The sequence below is a fragment of the Astatotilapia calliptera genome, chromosome 14 (assembly GCF_964374335.1).
Source record: "Astatotilapia calliptera chromosome 14, fAstCal68.1, whole genome shotgun sequence".
Taxonomy (NCBI): Eukaryota; Metazoa; Chordata; class Actinopteri; order Cichliformes; family Cichlidae; genus Astatotilapia; species Astatotilapia calliptera.
Window position 1 is genome coordinate 507,254 of NC_137435.1, and position 20,247 is coordinate 527,500.

Genomic DNA, 20,247 nt, shown 5'->3' on the forward strand with positions numbered 1-20,247 from the left:
ACCAAACAATCAGTCAAACCCAGAAGCAGACGCTCAGATACAGTTTTATTTTCCTAACAGGCACATTTAGCTGGTGATGGTTTGCACAGAAACACACTTTGTCAATGATTCACTGTCCAAAACCTTCCTCTGCGTTCAGCGATCACGTTTGCTTTCCCACACAGCAACACGGCAGAGCCGAGGCATCGCCTGTCCTCAGAACCAAAGAGCTCGGATCAGGACGGGCTCGGCGCCGGATGCGTGGTCATCGTGATCGGTGAAACACAAGAAGCTAAAGGACGAGTGAGCCAGCGAGGACCTAAACATCACAGATCTGCAAAGAAACGAAGACACAGAGGAGCTCGACGGCATCATCTACCACAGAGTAACATTTCAAATCTATGAACTGTTCGTAGTTTCAGCGTCAGAGTCACGATCGTCGCTGTTACTGAGGGAAACGCCCTCACGCTGGTGAAGAGCGAGGGTTCGGCTTCTTCAGTGTGGAACAGACTGTGAAGGAAAGCCGTCTGACAGAGCTGCGGCGACAGGAAGTGGCGGCTGATGAAGTCTGGCGTTCAGGCCATTTTCCCGCTGAGCCGTGCTCCTCTCCTCTCAGTACATGAGGTCGGCCGCCCCGCCGCTCAGCTCCACCTCTTTGTTTTGTTGAAAGGGAAACTGGATTCCCGCCAGTCGGACCAGCAGGGCGTTCAGTCCCTGAAGGAGGAAGATGAGGAAGAAGAGCCAGAAGCATCGGTCGTAGCGCTCGGTGTACGTCTGGAAGATGAAATTCCCCTCATTGAAGTTGGCGATCCGCTCGGACAGACGACTGAGCTTTACCTCCGACACAAACAGGACCATGACGAGGCAGCTGCCGACACCTGCAGGAAACACAGACAGGAACCATCAGGCTTACCTCTGACCTCTGACCCCATCACCCTTAGACACCACCTCCACCTCTGAGAAGGCCAGAGGAGGCGAACCAGACGCCACAACAGAAGGAGTGATGATGTCATCAGAGGAGCTCAGGCGGTGAAAATAAAACCCGTGATGGAGCTTATGGTAACGTGGCTCAGCTGAGCTCAGGTCACATGACTGACAGGCGTCTCCAGTCTGTGCATCACTGGTTCCCCATCCAGGGTTTGGACCAACCATTAAACTGTGAGGAGCACAGGCTCCAACACTGCAGTTCCTCCCCCGTCCAGCGGGGGCAGCAGTGAGTTCGTCCACACAGACCGCTGCGTTAAGATGCTTCAGCCTGATGCATAAGCTGTGTGGTGTCTGTGAATATTGAGCCCTCGTAACACCTGTTTCTACTACACACCTGCATAAACTGTGTTAAGGTTCAAGTTTGCATCGTTAGGGGCGTGGCCTCAGACAGGTGCCGTGGCGGCCTGCTAGGCTTCTGCGGGCCTTTGTGAGTGAAACTGGAGTATTTGTGGGGACGCTGCCCGGCACTAATTGGGGTCTGCGGTTGCAGGCACACATTGGACGGGCCGATTAAGTGAAATGAACCCGGAGAAGGAGGAAATGAGCGGAGGATCGTTGGGTCTTAATGCTCGGCCAGGCCGCCCCCCGCCTGCTTTATCCCTCTCCTGCCCTGGGCTCTGTTATCAGGCTGTTTGTCTGTGATCCTCTCCGAACTCATTTCAGACCATCCATATTTTATATCTCGTTACAGGCTCACAGGGCCAACTGTCCCAGCATGCATTTCAGTGACACTGTCCTTCCTCTGCCCCCCCCCCATCTCTAACAGTCGTGCTTTTGGTCGTATTTTAGCGAACAGCTGTTCTTATCTTATCAGCCCTTCTTCAAATGATGACGTATTTGGCTGTGCTGGGGGCAACCGTGAGGACGGTTATCTTTGACACACGTTACAGTACAAACAAAAGCTTCCCGTGGACTGGCAGGTGAAGCTGTGAGGGTGTGGTTCTCACAGGTGATGAAGGTCCACAGGTAAAGTCCCACGGGGCCTTGCAGCGTCTCGTAGGGTCTGCCGAAGGCGTTGAAGAAGAAGAAGCCGGTGGCCACGGAGGAGAAGAGTGTCACAACACCACAGAAGAAGATGACGGTGACGTGGAGGCCCGTGGGGATGGCACTCAGGAGGTCAGGAAAGACTGGAAGACATCAAGAGACAGACCTGCAGTGAGAGGCGTGTCCGGTCTGCAGCGACCACAGAGGTCACCGAGCCTCGGGACACACAGCCAGCACTTCCTGTTAGAGGGTCAAACAGCAGGGCGAAGACACGCTGACACAAAGCAGACGAGACCGACACAGGAAGAGACAGAAACATGAAAAACAGAATCAAGAGCGCCAACGTGACAGAAAATCTTCTGTAAACTCACAGAGACAGGAAGTGTGCAAAACAGACACAAGAAGTGAACATTGTCAGATATTTAATAAGAGATTTAAAACCAGAGAACACGAGCTGCTGGAACCTGGAGCGTGCTCCACCTCCCCACTAAGTTCAGCTGTGACAGTAACACCCCCACTGCTGGAACACCCACGAAGGCTGACAAACGTCCCACAGAGACGCTGACGTGAAACAAAAAGCTCTGCACTGAAGCAGAGACGCAGGTCCTGCAGGGACAGAGCGGCTTTGTCTCTGCTCGCAGATCCCACGCAATCAGGCGGAAACCTCATTAGTGCCGCGCTGCCCAGGACCTCAGAGGGAGCTGCTTCCTGTCCCAGCGCTCAGAGTCACGTGACAAATGTTTATTCGCCCGTTTGGAAAAGATTATCTGACAGTGGTTTCACATCTGCAGCTGTATTCATTTAACCTTTAATTAACCTTATTTATGAAGGACGCCTGCTGCTGGCCGTGTGTCCGAGCCAATGAGACGAGCTCAGCCTGCGTGACTGTGACGTTCACGCACAGTCACGCAGGCAGACAGTCAAACAGATGAAATCTCATCTGTTTGACATCTTGAACTTTTTCAGTTTGCTGTCCCAATTGAATCAGTGTTTTTATTTTTATAGTTTTTTTCAGCTGAAATATTTTCTGTCACAACAATAATGTGATGACAGCAGTCACTGCAGATCAATGAACAGGGTTATTGATTAACCTGATTATTATTAATGCAGAGTTGTTGATAGAGCCGTGAGCAGACTCGCAGCAGCTCGTGCGTGAATTACTGCTCGTGCGCATGCATCATCGGCGATCACTCACAGGAGAAGCGCGCCGCGCGGCCCCCCAGCCCGCACTGCTTCACGCGCTGTCCGTGGAACAGCCCGTAGCTCAGCTCGCCCACGAACTTGTCCAGCTCGGCCCCGGTGGCGTTGACGAGCTCGGCCCCGGTGCGGCACAGCACGGCCCCGCGGAGCCAGAGTGGCAGGCCGGTGGCCACCGCGGCCGTGAGCGCACAGGAGAGGCCGAGGAGCCCGCACACGGAGAAGAGGAGCTGCTTCTGTCTGCCCGGCATGATGGAGGAGGAGGAGCCGGGGGAGGAGGCCACCACCACAACGCCCCCGCCTCCACCTCCGGGAGGAGGGGGGACCGCGGGAAACGTCAGGTGCCAGCGCACACCTGCGCTGGGTCCATGGCAACAAGGGCTCGGTTTACAGCCAGGAGGTTCGAGTTCTCATTAAAGACGAAGCACGAGACTGTGATGCGCGCGCCCGCAGCAGACTCATCTTTCTTTCACAGCAACCTTACTGCTGAGCGCGGTTTGTGGTCACGTGGGACCTTTTTCAGCCTAAAACCGGCTCTGTGACATATCACGGAGGTGGACAGGAAGTGATGCTGAAATATTCAGATAACGTCTGGAATAAGACTGAAACAGAGGCGGGGAAGGTTTCAGCACACCTGAGTCACATGAGCTCATCACCATGCCTCTGCAGAACTTTTTAATTTAGCCTTTTAAATCAGCTGAAAACTCTAAAACCAGGCTGCGGCCTGGAGTTCCTGACCACTGGTCTAACAGGTAAAACACTGAGAACGGAAGTGAGTGACTGGAGCAAGAAGCAGGAGATATCGCCATCTTTTACATCCAGTCTGTTTTCTTCTATGACACTGTTACACCCCGGCCTAGGCAACCGGAGTGCAACACGAAAAAAATAGAAATAAGGGAACAAAGGCCCCCAAGGTCACTGCTCTTAAGGAGGGCGAACTCATAAAAAAGACTAATACGGGCTAGCGCCCGCCTCTCTCTGCGCAGTGACCTGCTGGGGGAGCAGATCCACGGACAGGAGCAGGGTTGACAAACTGGTGCGGAGATCTAGCTCTGTGCTGGGATGTCCTCTGGAGTCTGTGGAGGTGGTGGGCGACAGGAGGATGTTAGTAAAGCTGACATCCATCATGAACAACCCACACCACCCTCTGCATGAGTGTGTGAGTGGGCTGAGCAGCTCCTTCAGTCACAGACTGAAACGCCCTCACAGATCAGTCAGCAGCAGTTAGCCTCCTCGATCATGATGTCATGAGTCACGTGGACAACCACAGTCACCGCCACATGGATAATGCACCTTATATGTATGGACGTGTGCATGTGTATATATATGTGTATATTTGGTGTGTATGGATGTATGTGTATTTGTACGTGTGTTTGCACGTACATATCTATCCTTATGGATTTCTTAGATAGAAGAATAGCTGAAATGAATTTCTTGCATGTTTTTCTCCGTCACACACACTGTTTGTGCGTGTACATAGAACCTCAGTTACCGTGGTATATATTGTATTATCTTATTGATTTTGTATTTTTGGGCTTTGTATTCTTCTGCTCTCTGTACCTGAGCTGTGGGAACGCACGCATTTCCCCGCCGTCAGGTCAATAAAGACTCATCTTATCTTACTTCTTAACAAAGAGGTTTTATTGTGTAAAACCACAGGAAGTGTCTGTGCTGTCATTAGTGCTTTTACTGTGAAAAGACATGTGAGGAAAACGCTGAGGGTCTTCAGGTGAGCTAATGATAGGTCACGTGTTTTTCCTTCGTGCCAGAGGCTGATGTACTGCAGTACTGCATGTAAAAGTACTTTGACTGCGCCACTGTTACACAGGCCGGATGTACTTTTTACTTTTACAAGTGTACATCTCTTAAATCGGGTCTTTTCTGACTGGACTCTGGCAGCTGCTGCAGTCAGGAAACAGGAAGTTGATTAACTGTGACGTAAAACAGGTAAACAAACAAACGGACTTCAGTACGAAAAGAATCACTTTGAGCCCCAGAGGGCGCTGCTGTTCCTCCAGGCTGCTTCGGCATGGCACGTGATGACGTAAGCCTCTCAGTATACGTCACGCCGGGGTGAGACCCGGGGGTCGGTGTCCGGAGGAGCACAGAGGAGCGGAGGAGCCGCCGAAGGAGCTGAGAGGAGCTGCCACGTCCAACATGAGGTAAGGAGTTTCGGGTCACGTGATTGCAGGTTCTTGTAGTCGGTGCTGATCAGGATCGATACTCAGACTCACTGACGGACGCGGTGTAGCGGAACTCCAGGTGATCAGGTGTCATAAACGCGCCGCGGGGGCGTGGTCCCGCAGCTCAGCGCTCACGCAGGTGGAGGTGATGAAGAGGGAGGATGAAGGTTTGTGCGCTTGGGTCTCAGAGTGAAAGGAGCTGCGGGCCACTGCTGGCTCTGTCATCTGATTGGAGGAGATTTTACCGTTCAAGTATGTCTGTGAAGGTTCTCAGTCATCCAGGTCATCGTGGTCTAAGGAGCTTGCAAAGAAAAGCGTCTGGACTTCTTTAAGTTGCTTGAAGACGTTTCACCTCTCATCCGAGAAGCTTCTTCAGTTCTAAGGTCAAATGGTGGAGAGTCCCAGATATAAACCTAGCGGGAGTATCCCCCCCACAGAGGGACAAAAGGACCCCTGATGATCCTCTAATCGCCTGAGCCAAGGTGTGAAACTGGGTGTGGGTCCCAATCAGCCAGAGTTTCAGGTGAGCTTACTGTGAAGGTGGGGGTCAGGTTTCACAATGGCACAGAACTGAAGAAGCTTCTGGATGAGAGGTGAAACGTCTTCAAGCAACTCAAAGAAGTCCAGACGCTTTTCTCTGTAAGCTCCTTTGACTAGTGCTCAAGTACAAAACAAACAAATATTTCCTAAAATGTGTTTGTTTTTAAAATTTCAAATGTTGTGTAACAAGAGTTTGTTTCCAATCTCTTAACCAGTGTTGGTAATCGATTACATTACTGCCCATCTCTGCTCTTCACTAACACATGGGTCTGTGCACACACACGCAGCACTGCGGCTGTCGTTGTGTTTGTATGCAACAAACTGCACATAAGTGCGTGCATGAGTTTGTGAGTCTGTCACTGCACTCACACAGCCTCAGCATGTTTGTGCTCTCTGCTCATGTTGGCTTCAGATTCATCTTTTTTGGCTTTTTAAAGAACTTATTTTAACAAAAAGTCACTTCAGGGGTCAAAGTGCATTATATTTCTGCACATCAAGGTACGGGCAGCGAGTGGCCCCCAGGCCACGGTTTGAGACCCCTGGGTTAGGGTGTGAGTTTACTGTAGTGGCTGCACACGTCACTGAAACCGAGGAACAGCTGAAGCAAAGCGGTTATAAAATGTGAAACTATCATCGGCCGGGCGTTTCCTTTCCAACATCCAGCGAGCAGCAGATGCCTCGCTAAGGTCAGAGGTCAGGAGAGCGGACAGGCTGCTGATAGGAAGCAGCCTTTCTGGAACCTGACTGACGTCCAATCAGGTGCTAACCAGCTGTACCAAATAAAGTGTCAGGGGGGCAAGGCAAGTTTATTTGTATAGCACAATTCAACAACAAGGTGATTCGAAGTGCTTTACAGAGACATTAGAAACAAGAACAAATAAAAGCATGATTTAAAATTGATTAAAACAAACAAACAGAACAGTAGATAAAATCAGTAGTTAAAATGTAAGTTTTGAAATTTAAGCTTAAAAGTAAAACAGTGTGTATTTGGTGCTTTATTCAAATGCAGCTGAGAACAGGTGAGTCTTCAACCTGGATTTAAATAAACTGAGTGTTTCAGCTGATCTGAGGCTTTCTGGGAGTTTGTTCCAGATATAAGGAGCATAAAAGCTGAATGCAGCTTCTCCGTGTCTGGTTCTGACTCTGGGAACTGATAAAAGACCGGATCCAGATGACCTGAGGGATCTGGAAGGTTCATGCTGGGTCAGGAGGTCATTGATGTATTTTCATTCATTCATTTCATTCATTTATTTGTTCATTTCCAGGCACAACAAATACCGATATTGAACATAAAATGCACAAAACAAAAAACAAAAATTGCCTGAAAAAGGAGTGGGACGAAGAAAACTTATTAAATCCCACCCCTATACTCACTCATCAACAAAAAAAACAAACTTCCCGCAGCTACGCCCATCATTGCATACAGACCCATCAACAGCCCCGGGCAGATACAAGCATCTAAACTGCAGCTCGCAAACAACAATTAGAGCCTTCATAACTGAATACAGAATATATAAATTATAAATTGCATTACCACAGGTAACAGGCAGTAATAACTACAAGTAACGAACACACACATACACACATACATATACATACATATATATCTACACACACATGTACATATATGTACATACATACGCACACTTTATTTTTTATTTTTTATTTTGGAATCCATACCAGCAATGGTAAGAGGACAGACATTACAGAGCACACTAAAAGCATCATTGAGTATACTGTGACCAGACCAACTGTTTGTAGAGAAATTTAAATCTATGAATATTTTTGCATTGTTTCAATTGTAAACTCAGACTGTTCCAGATTCTCACACCACATACAGACACACAAAAGCCTTTACGGGTTGTTCGAGTTCTGGGTAATTTGAATTCTCCAAAGCCTCTCACATTATAAACCTTTTCTCGAATTTCAAATCTAGTTTGTAAATTTGCCGGTAAAAGTTTAGTAAAAGCTTTATACAAAATTATGGATGTATTGTAATTAACCAGATCCTGGAATTTAAGTAACTTTGCCTGAAGAAAGAGTTTGTGAGTATGATCTAGATAACCAGCCTTGTGAATAATACGCAGTGCTCGTTTCTGTACTGTGACTCATGGATTAGTTGTATTTTTATTTCCCCACACTTCCACACAATATGTAAGATATGGAAGAACCAGGGTACAGTACAGAGTACGAAGTGCATCTTTATCAAGGTATGGTTTCACTTTGTTCAAAACTGCGAGGCTTCTGGAAATTTAGGTTTTTATGTGTCTGACGTGGGGTTTCCATGAAATTTTATTATCAATTACGACTCCCAAAAATTTGTTTTCACTCACGTTATCAATTGGTACACCTTCAATGATAATTGGTAATTCTATATTATATTTTAAATTACCAAAAAACATTGCTTTAGTTTTATTTATATTTAATGATAATTTATTTATGTCCATCCATTTTTTTATTAATTTTAGCTCCCTGTTTACAGTCATTACAAGATCAGTATAATCATCGCTACTGAAAAATATGTTGGTGTCATCTGCGAACAGTATGAGTTTAAGTACTTGAGAAACATCAAAAATATCATTTATGTATACATTGAAAAGTTTTGGTCCCAACACTGACCCTTGGGGAACACCACATGTAATACCAAGTTTCTCTGAATGGTAATGCCCTATGCTAACATATTGTTCCCGACCTGTTAGGTAACTTTTTAACCAGTTACCAGCTTTCCCTCGAATACCATATCTTTCCAATTTATCCAGTAAAATTGAGTGATTGATTGTGTCGAAGGCCTTTTTGAGGTCAACAAAAATACCAACTGCATATTTATTTTTATCCAGTGTATCAGTAATTTCTTCTACTGCCTCAATTATCGCCATTGAAGTGGTTCTTTGCGTTCTGAAACCATACTGACCAACATTTATTATTTGATGTTTTTCAAGGAATTTTTCTAATCTTGAATTAAAAAGTTTTTCTAGAATTTTTGAGAATTGAGGCAGTAGAGAAATAGGCCTATAATTGGTAAAACTGTGTTTGTCATTACTTTTGTATAGTGGTATTACTTTCGCAATTTTCATTTTTTTTGGAAAACAACCGGACTGAAATGATAAATTACAGATATATGTTAAGGGACTAGCAATATTCAGAATAACCTGTTTAACTACAGACATATTTATGTCATGATAATCCATTGAAGACTTACTTTTACATTCTAATGTGATATTTATTACTTCTTGCTCATTTGTAGCTGAGAGGAACAGTGAAAAGGGATTTGATTTTATATTACTGATATTTTCATTTTTATGACACGGGATGTCCGCTGCTAGTTCAGGGCCAACATTTATGAAGAATTTATTGAACCCATCGACAATATTACTCATGTTGTGATTTTCACCATTTGCATCAGTAAAATATTCAGGATATGATGTTCCAGAAGATCCTTGTTTAATTAAGTTGTTTAACACATCCCAAGTTCCTTTTATATTGTTTTTATTTTCATATAATCTTCTTCTATAATAAAGTTGTTTGCTCGTTCTTATAATATCAGTCAATTTATTTCTATATGCTTTATATCTTTGTTCCACTTCTTTTGTTTTTACTTTGATAAACTGTTTATACAGATTGTTTTTCTTTTTGCAAGCATTAATAATTCCTTTTGTGAGCCAAGGACTTTTTATCTTTTTTTTCTTTGTCATGTGTTCGTTTACAGGACAATGTTTATTGTACCACATAGTAAAAATATCTAGGAAATTGTCATAAGCCTTGTCCACATCTGACTCTTCATACACCGAACTCCATTTTGGTCCTAAACCATTCAGAGCTTTATAGACCAGCATCAGAACTTTAAAGTCTATCCTCTGACGGACAGGCAGCCAGTGTAAAGACCTCAGAGCTGGACTGATGTGGTCCACTTTTTTGGTCTTAGTGAGGACTCGAGCAGCAGAGTTCTGAATGAGCTGTAGTTGTCTGACTGATTTTTTAGGTAGACCTGTAAAGATGCTGTTACAGTAATCAAGCCTACTAAAGATGAATGCATGGACTAGTTTTTCCAGGTCCTGTTGAGACATCAGATCTTTTATCCTTGATATATTCTTGAGGTGATAGTAAGCTGACTTTGTTATTGTCTTAATGTGTTTTTCTAAGTTTAGGTCTGCATCCATCACTACACCCAAATTTCTCGCCTGGTTTGTGGTTTTTAGATGCATAGATTGAAGTTCTCTGGTGACCTGTAATCGTTTTTCTTTGGCGCCAAAGACTATTACCTCAGTTTTGTTTTTGTTTAGCTGGAGAAAATTGTGGCACAACCAGTCATTGATTTCCTCAATGCATTTACCAAGAGCCTGTACAGGGCCTCGGTCTCCTGGTGACATTGTGATATATATTTGTGTGTCATCTGCATAGCTGTGGTAGTTTATTTTGTTGTTGTTTATAATCTGTGCCAGTGGGAGCATGTAAATGTTAAACAGAAGGGGTCCCAAGATGGAACCTTGGGGAACTCCACATGTGATACTTGTCTGCTCAGATGTGAAGTTACCTATTGATACAAAGTATTTCCTGTTTTCTACGTATGTTTTGAACCAGTTTAGTACAGTTCCTGAAAGACCTGTCCAGTTCTCCAGTCGTTTGAGTAATATGTTGTGGTCAACTGTGTCAAATGCTGCACTGAGATCCAGTAAAACTAGGACTGACATTTTTCCACTGTCTGTATTCAGACATATGTCATTAAACACTTTGGTCAGAGCGGTTTCAGTGCTGTGGTTCTGTCTAAAACCTGACTGGAAGGCATCGTAGCAGTTATTCTGTTTTAAGAAGTAACTGAGCTGTTGAGAAACTGCTTTTTCAATGATCTTACTTAAAAACGGGAGATTTGAGATCGGCCTGTAGTTGTTCATTTGTGTCTTGTCAAGATTGTCCTTTTTCAGTATAGGTTTGATTACAGCAGTTTTTAGTGATTCTGGAAACACACCTGATAATAAAGAAAAGTTGACGATCTGTAACAGGTCTGACTCTAAAGTCTTTGAGACCTTTTTGAAAAAACTTGTTGGCAGGACATCTAAACAGCAGGAGGAGGAGTTCAGTTGACCTAAGATGTCCTCCAGGTCTTTGCTGTTAATAGGTTGAAACTGTTTGATGGTGTTTAAACAGTTTTTTGGTGGACACAGTACATATCCTGGATCTGCTGTTGATGTACCAATTGCTTGTCTAATTTTTTGGATTTTTTCTGTGAAGAATTTGGCAAAGTCATTGCAGGCCATGGTCGAATGAAGTTCAGCTGCCACTGACACAGGAGGGTTTGTTAGCCTGTCAACTGTAGAAAATAAGACCCGAGCATTATGGCTGTTTTTAGTGATGATGTCAGAGAAGTAGGACCTCCTTGCACTCCTCAGTTGTAAATTATAATTGTGAAGTTTCTCTTTATAGATGTCATAATGAACCTGGAGGTTTGTTTTTCTCCATCTGCGCTCAGCTTTCCTACACTCTCTTTTTTCATTTTTCACCAGTGTGGAGTTTCTCCATGGAGACTTTTTCCTTCCAGAGATAACCTTCACCTTAATGGGAGCAATAGTGTCCATTACATTTAACATGTTAGCATTGAAGCTATTGACGAGCTCATTGACTGACCCTCTGGGCAGGTCAGGTGTTAATGGGAAGACCTGGTTAAAGATCTCACTACTGTCTTCAGTTATACACCGTTTTGTGATCACTGCTGTTGATATATTTATGTGGGCTGAGATTTTACTTTCAAAGAAAAAGGGCGTGTTTACTGATGGTGCTGGGTGGGAGCAGGCTTTCACTGAGCATGTGCAATAGGAACAGGCTGGTGTGCGTGTAACGTTCGCAGAAGGATGCGTGCGGGCCTGGTCCCAGGCCTCTGATGAGGAGGGGGCCGGACCTCTGTGACGTCCTGACGAGTGTCGCTTTGCTTCCTCTCAGACTCATCCTCATCTCGCTGCTCTTCTCGCTCGGACTCGGTGCTCAGCAGCTGTCGCTGTCGGGGATGTACGGCAGCCTGTGCTCACCAAACTTCCCGGAGCCGTATCCCCGGGACATGCAGCTGCGCTGGAATGTCAGCGTTCCTGACGGCTTCCAGATCAAGCTCTACTTCAGCCACTTCGACCTGGAGCCGTCTTACCTGTGCGAGTACGACTACGTCAAGGTGAGACACAGGATGCCAGTTTTTGGTGTGTGTGTGTGTGTTTGCGCGCCACAGTGATGTCACAAACTATGGTTCTCTGTCTGCAGGTGGAGGCTGAGGGGGAGGTGCTGGCGCTGTTCTGTGGGAAGGAGCAGACGGACACGGAGGCGGTGCCGGCTCAGCAGGCCCTCACTTCCCCCAGAAACTCCCTCAGCCTCCTCTTCTCCTCCGACTTCTCCGACGAGGAGCGGTTCTCCGGGTTCGTGGCTCACTACAGCGCCGTGGGTAAGAACCAGACCCAGCCCGCCCGAGCAGACGGGTTCGGTCTCTCGCCATGACGTCTCCTCTGGAGCCGGAGTTTGGACCTTCAGGTGTTCATCGGAGTTCTGCTCGGTGCTGGTCTGAAGGTGGGACCGAGCAGAACTCTGACGAGCAGTGAGCGAGTCTGCGGACTTCCTGTTTCAGTGCGACTCAGTTTCAGAGGTCACCTGACAAAAAGGCGCAGTTTGTTTGCGTTTCTCATCTGATGCTTGTTTCCTGTCTCCTCTGGTCCCGCCTCTGGCCCCGCCCCTCTAGACGTAGACGAGTGCAGCGAGCGGAGTGGCGAGGACGCGCTCTGCGATCATTTCTGCCACAACTACATCGGAGGATACTACTGCTCCTGTCGCTATGGTTACCGGCTGCACTCTGACAACCACACCTGCAGAGGTGAGCGCAGACATCGGCTCGGGTGTCATAATCCACAGCACCCACAGCTGATTGCTCGCGTTCATCCACAAGTACAGTAGCGTGCGCTGCGGGGCTCTGCTTTCCAAAGATATGAGCCCCACATGAACCACGGGTGGGGGAGGAATGTGTGGGTCCTCACGTGTCCTGACAGATCAGTGCTGTGGACCGTGACCCCGCTGTGACTGATAGCGGCGCCTGATCGGTGGTAAATATTTGCGTGTTTCTGTGTGGGGGAGGCAGGCTCTGTCTGAGTTCTGCCTGTGCGTGTTCACGTCTGAGGGTTTGCTACAGAGCGACGACCTCTCGGTGACCTCTGACTGATTACAGAACCATTATAACACAACACACTGAGTGTGCAAAAGTCTTGAGTCTCACCTCTTTTCTTTGCTTCCGGTTAGCCACGCCCCTTTAATGTCTCATATTTTTTCCCCTCCCAAACATGGATGCAACAAATATGATACAAAACACAGATATACAAATGAGTATTTAATCCACTGTGATCGTTCAGGAACATCTGGAAACATCTGACTATCAGCATGACAACAGTGCAAACACAAAGCTGTGCATTAAAGCACAGCTGGATAGAAACACACAAGCCTGTGAGAGCCAAACATCAGTGTGGGAAGAGCTCTGAGTGTCCTTCAGGAAGCCTGCAGATCCTCAGAGAGCAAATATACAAACTCAGTTTTTGACTCTGCTTTTCTGTGTGTGTGTGTGTGTGTGTGTGTGTGTGTGTGTGTGTGTGTGTGTGTGTGCGTGTGTGCTAAAATGCACTACTGTAAATGATGTATAGACAATCATTCTGTACAATACAATAATTATAGTTCTACAACTGTTTATTAATAGTAGCAATTGTATCTCTACAATCTCAAATAGTTTTCATATTTTAACCATATTTATATCCTGTTCATAGCTTGTACACTCACTGCAGCCAGTACATACTTAGAGCATATTCATAACATGCCTTCATACCGTGTACATTGTAACATACCTATAATAGATCCATATTTTGTAATATATCAATATTATTGCCAAAGCACTTTCTGGATGGATGCAAACTGCATTTCTGTTGTCTTGCACTTGTGACGTGTGCAATCACAGTAAAGTTGAATTCTATTCTGTTCAGTGGAGTGCAGCAGTGATGTGTTCAGGGAACGCTCCGGAGTTCTGAGCAGCATTGACTTCCCTGCTCCGTACCCAAAGAGCTGCGAGTGCTTGTACCGCATCGAGGTGGAGGATGGCTTCAGGCTCCGCCTCCAGTTTGACTCACACTTTGATGTGGAGGATCACCCTGACGTCAGCTGTCCCTATGACTACATTAAGGTGAAGAAAACACACACACAGACACACACTCGGGTGACGTGTTGGAGCTGTTAATCAGCTGTTTTCCTGTCAGATTAAAGCAGGAAGTGCTGTGTTCGGTCCGTTCTGCGGCGATCGATCTCCAGGAGTCATTCAGACCGACAGCAACGTGGCCTCCATCGTGTTCCACAGCGATAGCTCTGGAGAAAACCTCGGCTGGAGGCTCGGCTACACGGCTACAGGTGAGTCCATGTCCAGGTGATGCAAACAGACACACAGCTGGGAGTTATAGCTTTTATTGTCTCCTGACAGGAAGTCAATGTCCCGTGCCCAATACTCCACCCAACGCCCTGATGAACCCCTTCCAATCAGAATACTTCTTTAAAGACCACATCCTGTTCACCTGTGAGCCTGGATACCACCTGCTGAAGGTAGGGGGCGTGTCACATCAGCTGAGTTTGGTCAACCCAAATGATGTTTAGTTTGTTTCAAAAACAGCGGCACTGCGCACGTGAAGGAATGGGCCAGCGCACTGGCGTCCGTTTGACAGATCGAACTGTCAAACGGATCGGTCACGCAGAGCGCGAACGCGGCGTGCGTCCGAGCTATGCGCCACAGGTGTAGATCAGCTGTGCGGGTCACATGGTCTGCAGTGATGCTGCTTGTTGCTAACCTGGCTGCGCTGTCTCTGCTCAGGACGGAGGTCACCTGGATCACTATCAGATCGACTGCCGGGCCGATGGATCGTGGAGCGACAGTCCTCCTCCGTGCCACAGTAAGACTGCTCGACCTTTGACCTCTCCAGAGTGTTTGTGTTTCAGTGTCTCCCGTGTTTGAGTCTGGGTTACTGCTGCTGCAACCTGTTTCCTGGAGCACACACACCACCTGCTGGCTCTCTGCAGACTCTACAGGAGCGTCACAGTAGTGCTAGTTAGGCTTTCGTTTAGTAAACCTGAAGCTCCGCCTTTTCTGATGCTCTGTTAGTACAGTAGTGACCTCACAGCAGCCATGTTATTGGTCACATGATGTCATTAAAAGGCTCCAACAGCACAAACACGGCCCACGGGTCCAGCTCAGGTGAAGTTAGTAGCTACAGCCACCTGTGTCACCATCCACGTGTCAGTCGCAGAGGCCACGCCCCTAATAATGCAAACAGGTGAGTTACGACTGACATGTTTATTTTACCACCGCGGGGAGGGGGGGACTGGCTGACCAGGCCGGTCGTGCTGTGGTAGGCAGGCACCGCCGTGGCGTCCTGCAGATCAGTTTTGAGACTGACAGGTAGCTGTCTGTGCAGGTGCTGAGAGACAGTTCAGGTCTGCTCACACACTTTCCTCTCGCTCTCGTTTCTCTGCAGACTCCAGGAGGAAGCCAAGCTCTCTGTCCAGCATCCGGACCAATCACAGCCTAGCTTAATGAGCAAGCCAGTCTCATTGGCTAATAAAGATACTGCAGGAGCGAACAGTGTTGATGTGTCTGTATTTTCCAATAAAGCGTAAAACCAGAAGCTTCTGTCGTGTGTCTGTGACTCACATTCAGGGATCGCGGCACTGATGTGTTTCTGTCACACGTGTTCGCGTTCTTTGTCTCGATGCGTGTTCCCGTGACGCCCCCTTCAGGACACGCTGACTCTTCAGCCTGTCGGGTCTCACGTTACGTTGAGATGAGTTTCAGATTAAAATCACGTCACACTCACGTGTCTGGATCATTGGAACACGTCAGTTCTGATTCGTTGTCGCTGTCGGTCAGCTGTAGTTTGGTTCTGGCTCATTCTTCCTCCTTTCTGCTCAGACTCAAAGCTGATTGGTGTTTTTGTCCTGTCTGTCACAGTGGTGGATTGTGGGAGTCCAAAGATGGTCGACATGGCTGACGTGGTGTTTGGTAACCATGACAACAGCACACTGTTCGGTGCGACCGTTCAGTACGTGTGCAGGGAGGGCGGCGTCCAGCTTAACAGTAAGAGGTCTTCCTGTTTGGTTTCCTTCAGTGGTTGCTGTGCAGTGACAGCTCATCCGATTATTGGCTGAACCTTGTTGTTCCTCGAGCTCTGTGTCTGGTTGTAGTAAGGAAATGTTTTTATTCATTTTTATTATTTTGTTCTCATCTTTGGGCAATTTGCTCCTCATCTGTTTTTAAACATGTTGATAAAAACTGGACCTGCTATTGATAACCAGAGGCCTCCTCACACTCCGGTTACTGTTTGTAGCTTCATACAGGTGTGGTCTGAGTGGAGACTGGGTTGATTCAGAAGGAAGGAGCACAGTACCCACCTGTCTGCCAAGTACCTGCCCGTCTGCCTGTTCACCTGTCTGCCTGTTCACCTGTCTGTCTGTTAACCCGTCTGTCTGTTAACCCGTCTGCCTGTTCACCTGTCTGCCTGTTCACCTGTCTGTCTGATAACCCGTCTGTCTGTTAACCCGTCTGTCTGTTAACCCGTCTGTCTTTTAACCCGTCTGTCTATTCACCTGTCTGCCTGTTCACCTGTCTGTCTGATAACCTGTCTTTCTTTTCACCTGTCTGTCTGTTCACCTGTCTGCCTGTTCACCTGTCTGTCTGTTAACCTGTCTGTCTGATAACCTGTCTGTCTGTTCACCTGTCTTTCTTTTCACCTGTCTGCCTGTTCACCTGTCTGCCTGTTCACCTGTCTGTCTGTTCACCTGTCTGTCTGTTCACCTGTCTGTCTGATAACCTGTCTGTCTGTTCACCTGTCTGTCTGTTCACCTGTCTGCCTGTTCACCTGTCTGTCTGATAACCTGTCTTTCTTTTCACCTGTCTGTCTGTTCACCTGTCTGTCTGATAACCTGTCTGTCTGTTCACCTGTCTTTCTTTTCACCTGTCTGCCTGTTCACCTGTCTGCCTGTTCACCTGTCTGTCTGATAACCTGTCTTTCTTTTCACCTGTCTGCCTGTTCACCTGTCTGCCTGTTCACCTGTCTGCCTGTTCACCTGTCTGTCTGATAACCTGTCTTTCTTTTCACCTGTCTGCCTGTTCACCTGTCTGCCTGATAACCTGTCTGTTCACCTGTCTGTCTTTTAACCTGTCTGCCTGTTCACCTGTCTGCCTGTTCACCTGTCTTTCTGTTCACCTGTCTGTCTGTTCACCTGTCTGCCTGTTCACCTGTCTGTCTGATAACCTGTCTGTCTGTTCACCTGTCTGCCTGTTCACCTGTCTGCCTGTTCACCTGTCTGTCTGATAACCTGTCTGCCTGTTCACCTGTCTGCCTGTTAACCTGTCTGTCTGTTCACCTGTCTGTCTGTTCACCTGTCTGCCTGTTCACCTGTCTGTCTGATAACCTGTCTTTCTTTTCACCTGTCTGTCTGTTCACCTGTCTGCCTGTTCACCTGTCTGCCTGTTCACCTGTCTTTCTTTTCACCTGTCTGTTCACCTGTCTGTCTGATAACCTGTCTGTCTGTTCACCTGTCTTTCTTTTCACCTGTCTGCCTGTTCACCTGTCTGCCTGTTCACCTGTCTGTCTGTTCACCTGTCTGCCTGTTCACCTGTCTGTCTGATAACCTGTCTGCCTGTTCACCTGTCTGCCTGTTCACCTGTCTGCCTGATAACCTGTCTGTCTGTTCACCTGTCTGCCTGTTCACCTGTCTGTCTGATAACCTGTCTGCCTGTTCACCTGTCTGTCTGATCACCTGTCTGTCTGATAACCTGTCTGCCTGATGTCTCTGCGTGTCCAGCCTGCGGCCAGCCATCCCGCCCTCTCCCCCCTCAGGTGAAGCGGATTGTGGGCGGTCGTAGCGCTGAGCCTGGCTTCTTCCCCTGGCAGGTCCTGCTCAGTGTGGAGGACCTGTCCAGGGTCCCAGAGGATCGCTGGTTCGGCTCTGGGGCCCTGCTGTCGGAGTCCTGGGTCCTCACAGCTGCCCACATCCTGCGGTCCCTGAGGAGGGACACCAGTGTCGTTCCCGTGGCCGCTGACCACGTCAAGGTTTCTGAAGTTCTCTCCTATATCTGTGATCAGCTTTGTGTCTCTGCCAAACCGTGGGACGGATGCTTATCGGCTGTAAGTGACCTGCTTGTTCTGTCCTTCAGGTCTTCCTTGGTCTCCATGATGCCAGAGACAAACGTCGGGCCACCAACCTCTCCGTAGACCGGATCTTCCTCCACCCGGACTTCCAACCCAACAACTACAACAACGACATCGCCCTGCTGAGGCTGAGTGAGCGGGTGGAGTTTAACCAACTCATCCGTCCAGTCTGTCTCCCACTGCCTCACACACAGGTAGGTCACAGCTCCAGCTGAGTCTGCACAAAGCCGTGTTCACTTAGGTGTGATCTCCCAACACAAAGGTCAGAGGTCACAGGGAGAGGACCTCTGAGCTGACAGACACAAAGGTTATCAGACAGACATGTTAACAGACAGAATTAAAATCCTTGTAAGAGACTGAAAATGTAAAACTAATAATAAAAGTCTGCTTTATAAAAAACTAGAATGACTTTAAAAGGATCTCAGTGATTAGGTGGAGTTAGCTTTCCTGAGCTCTTCAGGCAGGAAGACCCGGTTAAGGCCTCCTTACCTGTACAGGTGTCCGTGAGTCTGCCAGAGTGTGCTTGGCAAAGTCGGGGTAAAAACAAAGCATGGTGCTCAGCAGCAGTGCATGAACGTGAAGCCGAACCTCACCTGTGCTGAGCTTGCTCCAAAGGTCAGCTGGTCCCCTCATTAAAGACGGGGGGAGGAGCTACTCCTCGACACTGAGGCTGTGTCCCATTTCAGGGTCTGCACGCTTGAAGTACGCATTTCAAGTGCGGTTACGTCACCGCCACACGACGACGGCTGTCCCAATTCGAAGTGTGCTTCAAATGCCCCCCCCCCCCCCCCAACCAATCACAGCAGATGGCCCCGCCCCTCCCTGAGCCTGGTTCTGCCGGAGGTTTCTTCCTGTTAAAAGGGAGTTTTTCCTTCCCACTGTTGCCAAAGTGCTGCTCATAGGGGGTCATATGATTGTTGGGTTTTTCTCTGTATCTATGAAGCGCCTTGAGGCGACTTATGTTGTGATTTGGCGCTATATAAATAAAATTGAATTGAATTGAAATGCATACTCCAAATCTGCCGTCGATTTCCCCAAATATCAAGCGTGGTCCGGTGCACGCTTTGTGGTCCCATATATCCCACAATTCAGAGCGCGGCGGTGGGTGTGGATTATTTTGCCGCAAAATACGGCAGACGGGAGCGGCCAAAGAGGTTTTTTTTTTGTTTTTTTCCCAAACTTTATTGAAATTATAAAGCGAACAGTCAGTCATTCCAGTTCAGTTTGTACAGTAGACATACAAGGCAAATAAGAGTAACAATATACAGTACAATGAAATAAATAAAGGATAAAAAAGGAAAAAAAAGGGGGGAATGTGACAGACTTCATAACAACTTTGTACTTGAAAGTTGTGACAGCTCATTCGTTGAACATTTCTGAATGAATTTCAATCAATGATAAACCTTTTATATTGGAAGTTAATTTAAGAGAGTTTAAGTAATATTCAATTTCAATCAAAAACAAATTAAATGATGGGGTTGAGTTTTGAAATTTACATTTATGTATGTGGAATTTCCCTAATAAGATGGAGCGGCCGAAGAGTGAACTGTCAAAAGTACTGAATATGACGTCACTCATTTATGTGCCAATGTGTAATAATTAAAGTCAGTCATATATCCACAAACACAACAAGCTGAAAGTCAGTGATATATATACATATATATATATATATATATATGTATATGTGTGTGTGTGTGTGTGTATATATATATATATATATATATATATATATATATATATATATATATATATATATATATATACACGGCGAAACAACTAGTAGCTCAGTGTTCCAACATTCGAAAGAAGGGACTGCTCTCACAGCTAGAGATTGACGAGGTACAACACAAATGCTACGGCAAGGAGGAGTCAGGACGCCAGGTCAGGGGGGAGATATCATCACCCCCACCCGAGATTGGGTACATAGCCCCAAGTGCGATAGGAGAAGGATCGTTGAGTGCGAGAGGAACTGACCTGAAAAATAGGATCATGGCCAAGCTTGAAACCTGGATCCCGCGTAGCCGGTTACCAAGATTACGTGAAGTTCCCTCAGAAGGTCTGCTAGATGATGTTAATGCAGCACTACGGACAATACCTACAACCACGATTACCGACACTAACAAGCTGATCTACAATACGGCAACAGTGATCAGTGAGATGCTTGGCTACAAGTTGAACAG

The 20,247-nt window shown here is 47.0% G+C and overlaps 2 protein-coding genes across 5 annotated transcripts in view; one reads left to right on the top strand and one right to left on the bottom strand.

Moving 5' to 3' along the window:
* Positions 1–28: 28 nt before the first annotated feature.
* Positions 29–4,086, bottom strand: clrn1 (clarin 1). Its single transcript, XM_026192564.2, has 3 exons — positions 3,146–4,086; positions 1,914–2,093; positions 29–857 (listed from the first exon to the last, which is right to left on the bottom strand). Exons 1-3 carry the CDS (start codon positions 3,396–3,398, stop codon positions 592–594), a joined length of 699 nt encoding a protein of 232 aa, XP_026048349.1. The 5' UTR covers positions 3,399–4,086; the 3' UTR covers positions 29–591.
* A 778-nt stretch (positions 4,087–4,864) lies between these two features.
* Positions 4,865–20,247, top strand: part of masp1 (MBL associated serine protease 1) — a 37,831-nt gene continuing 22,448 nt past the window's right edge. The window contains exons 1-12 of one of the 4 annotated variants that reach the window (XM_080289136.1): positions 4,865–5,309; positions 11,802–12,024; positions 12,111–12,288; positions 12,580–12,711; positions 13,859–14,055; positions 14,129–14,276; positions 14,347–14,465; positions 14,731–14,809; positions 15,865–15,990; positions 16,241–16,315; positions 17,721–17,968; positions 18,073–18,261. In XM_080289136.1, coding sequence (XP_080145262.1) covers positions 5,305–5,309; positions 11,802–12,024; positions 12,111–12,288; positions 12,580–12,711; positions 13,859–14,055; positions 14,129–14,276; positions 14,347–14,465; positions 14,731–14,809; positions 15,865–15,990; positions 16,241–16,315; positions 17,721–17,968; positions 18,073–18,261 — 1,719 coding nt within the window. In that variant the 5' untranslated portion in view covers positions 4,865–5,304. Of the gene's footprint in view, positions 5,310–5,468; positions 5,583–11,801; positions 12,025–12,110; positions 12,289–12,579; positions 12,712–13,858; positions 14,056–14,128; positions 14,277–14,346; positions 14,466–14,730; positions 14,810–15,864; positions 15,991–16,240; positions 16,316–17,720; positions 17,969–18,072; positions 18,262–20,247 lie in introns of those variants that run through there. The other 3 variants (XM_080289133.1, XM_080289134.1, XM_080289135.1) reach the window with 3 other exon arrangements.

Bases quoted from the DNA above. Each gene is read 5' to 3' on its own strand.
- clrn1 (XM_026192564.2), bottom strand. From the start codon at position 3,398: ATGCCGGGCAGACAGAAGCAGCTCCTCTTCTCCGTGTGCGGGCTCCTC. The intron at 2,094-3,145 runs GTGAGTGATCGC...GATGTCTTCCAG, and splicing joins CCGCGCGGCGCGCTTCTCCT to TCTTTCCTGACCTCCTGAGT. The intron at 858-1,913 runs GTGAGAACCACA...TGTTTCCTGCAG, and splicing joins CCTGTGGACCTTCATCACCT to GTGTCGGCAGCTGCCTCGTC.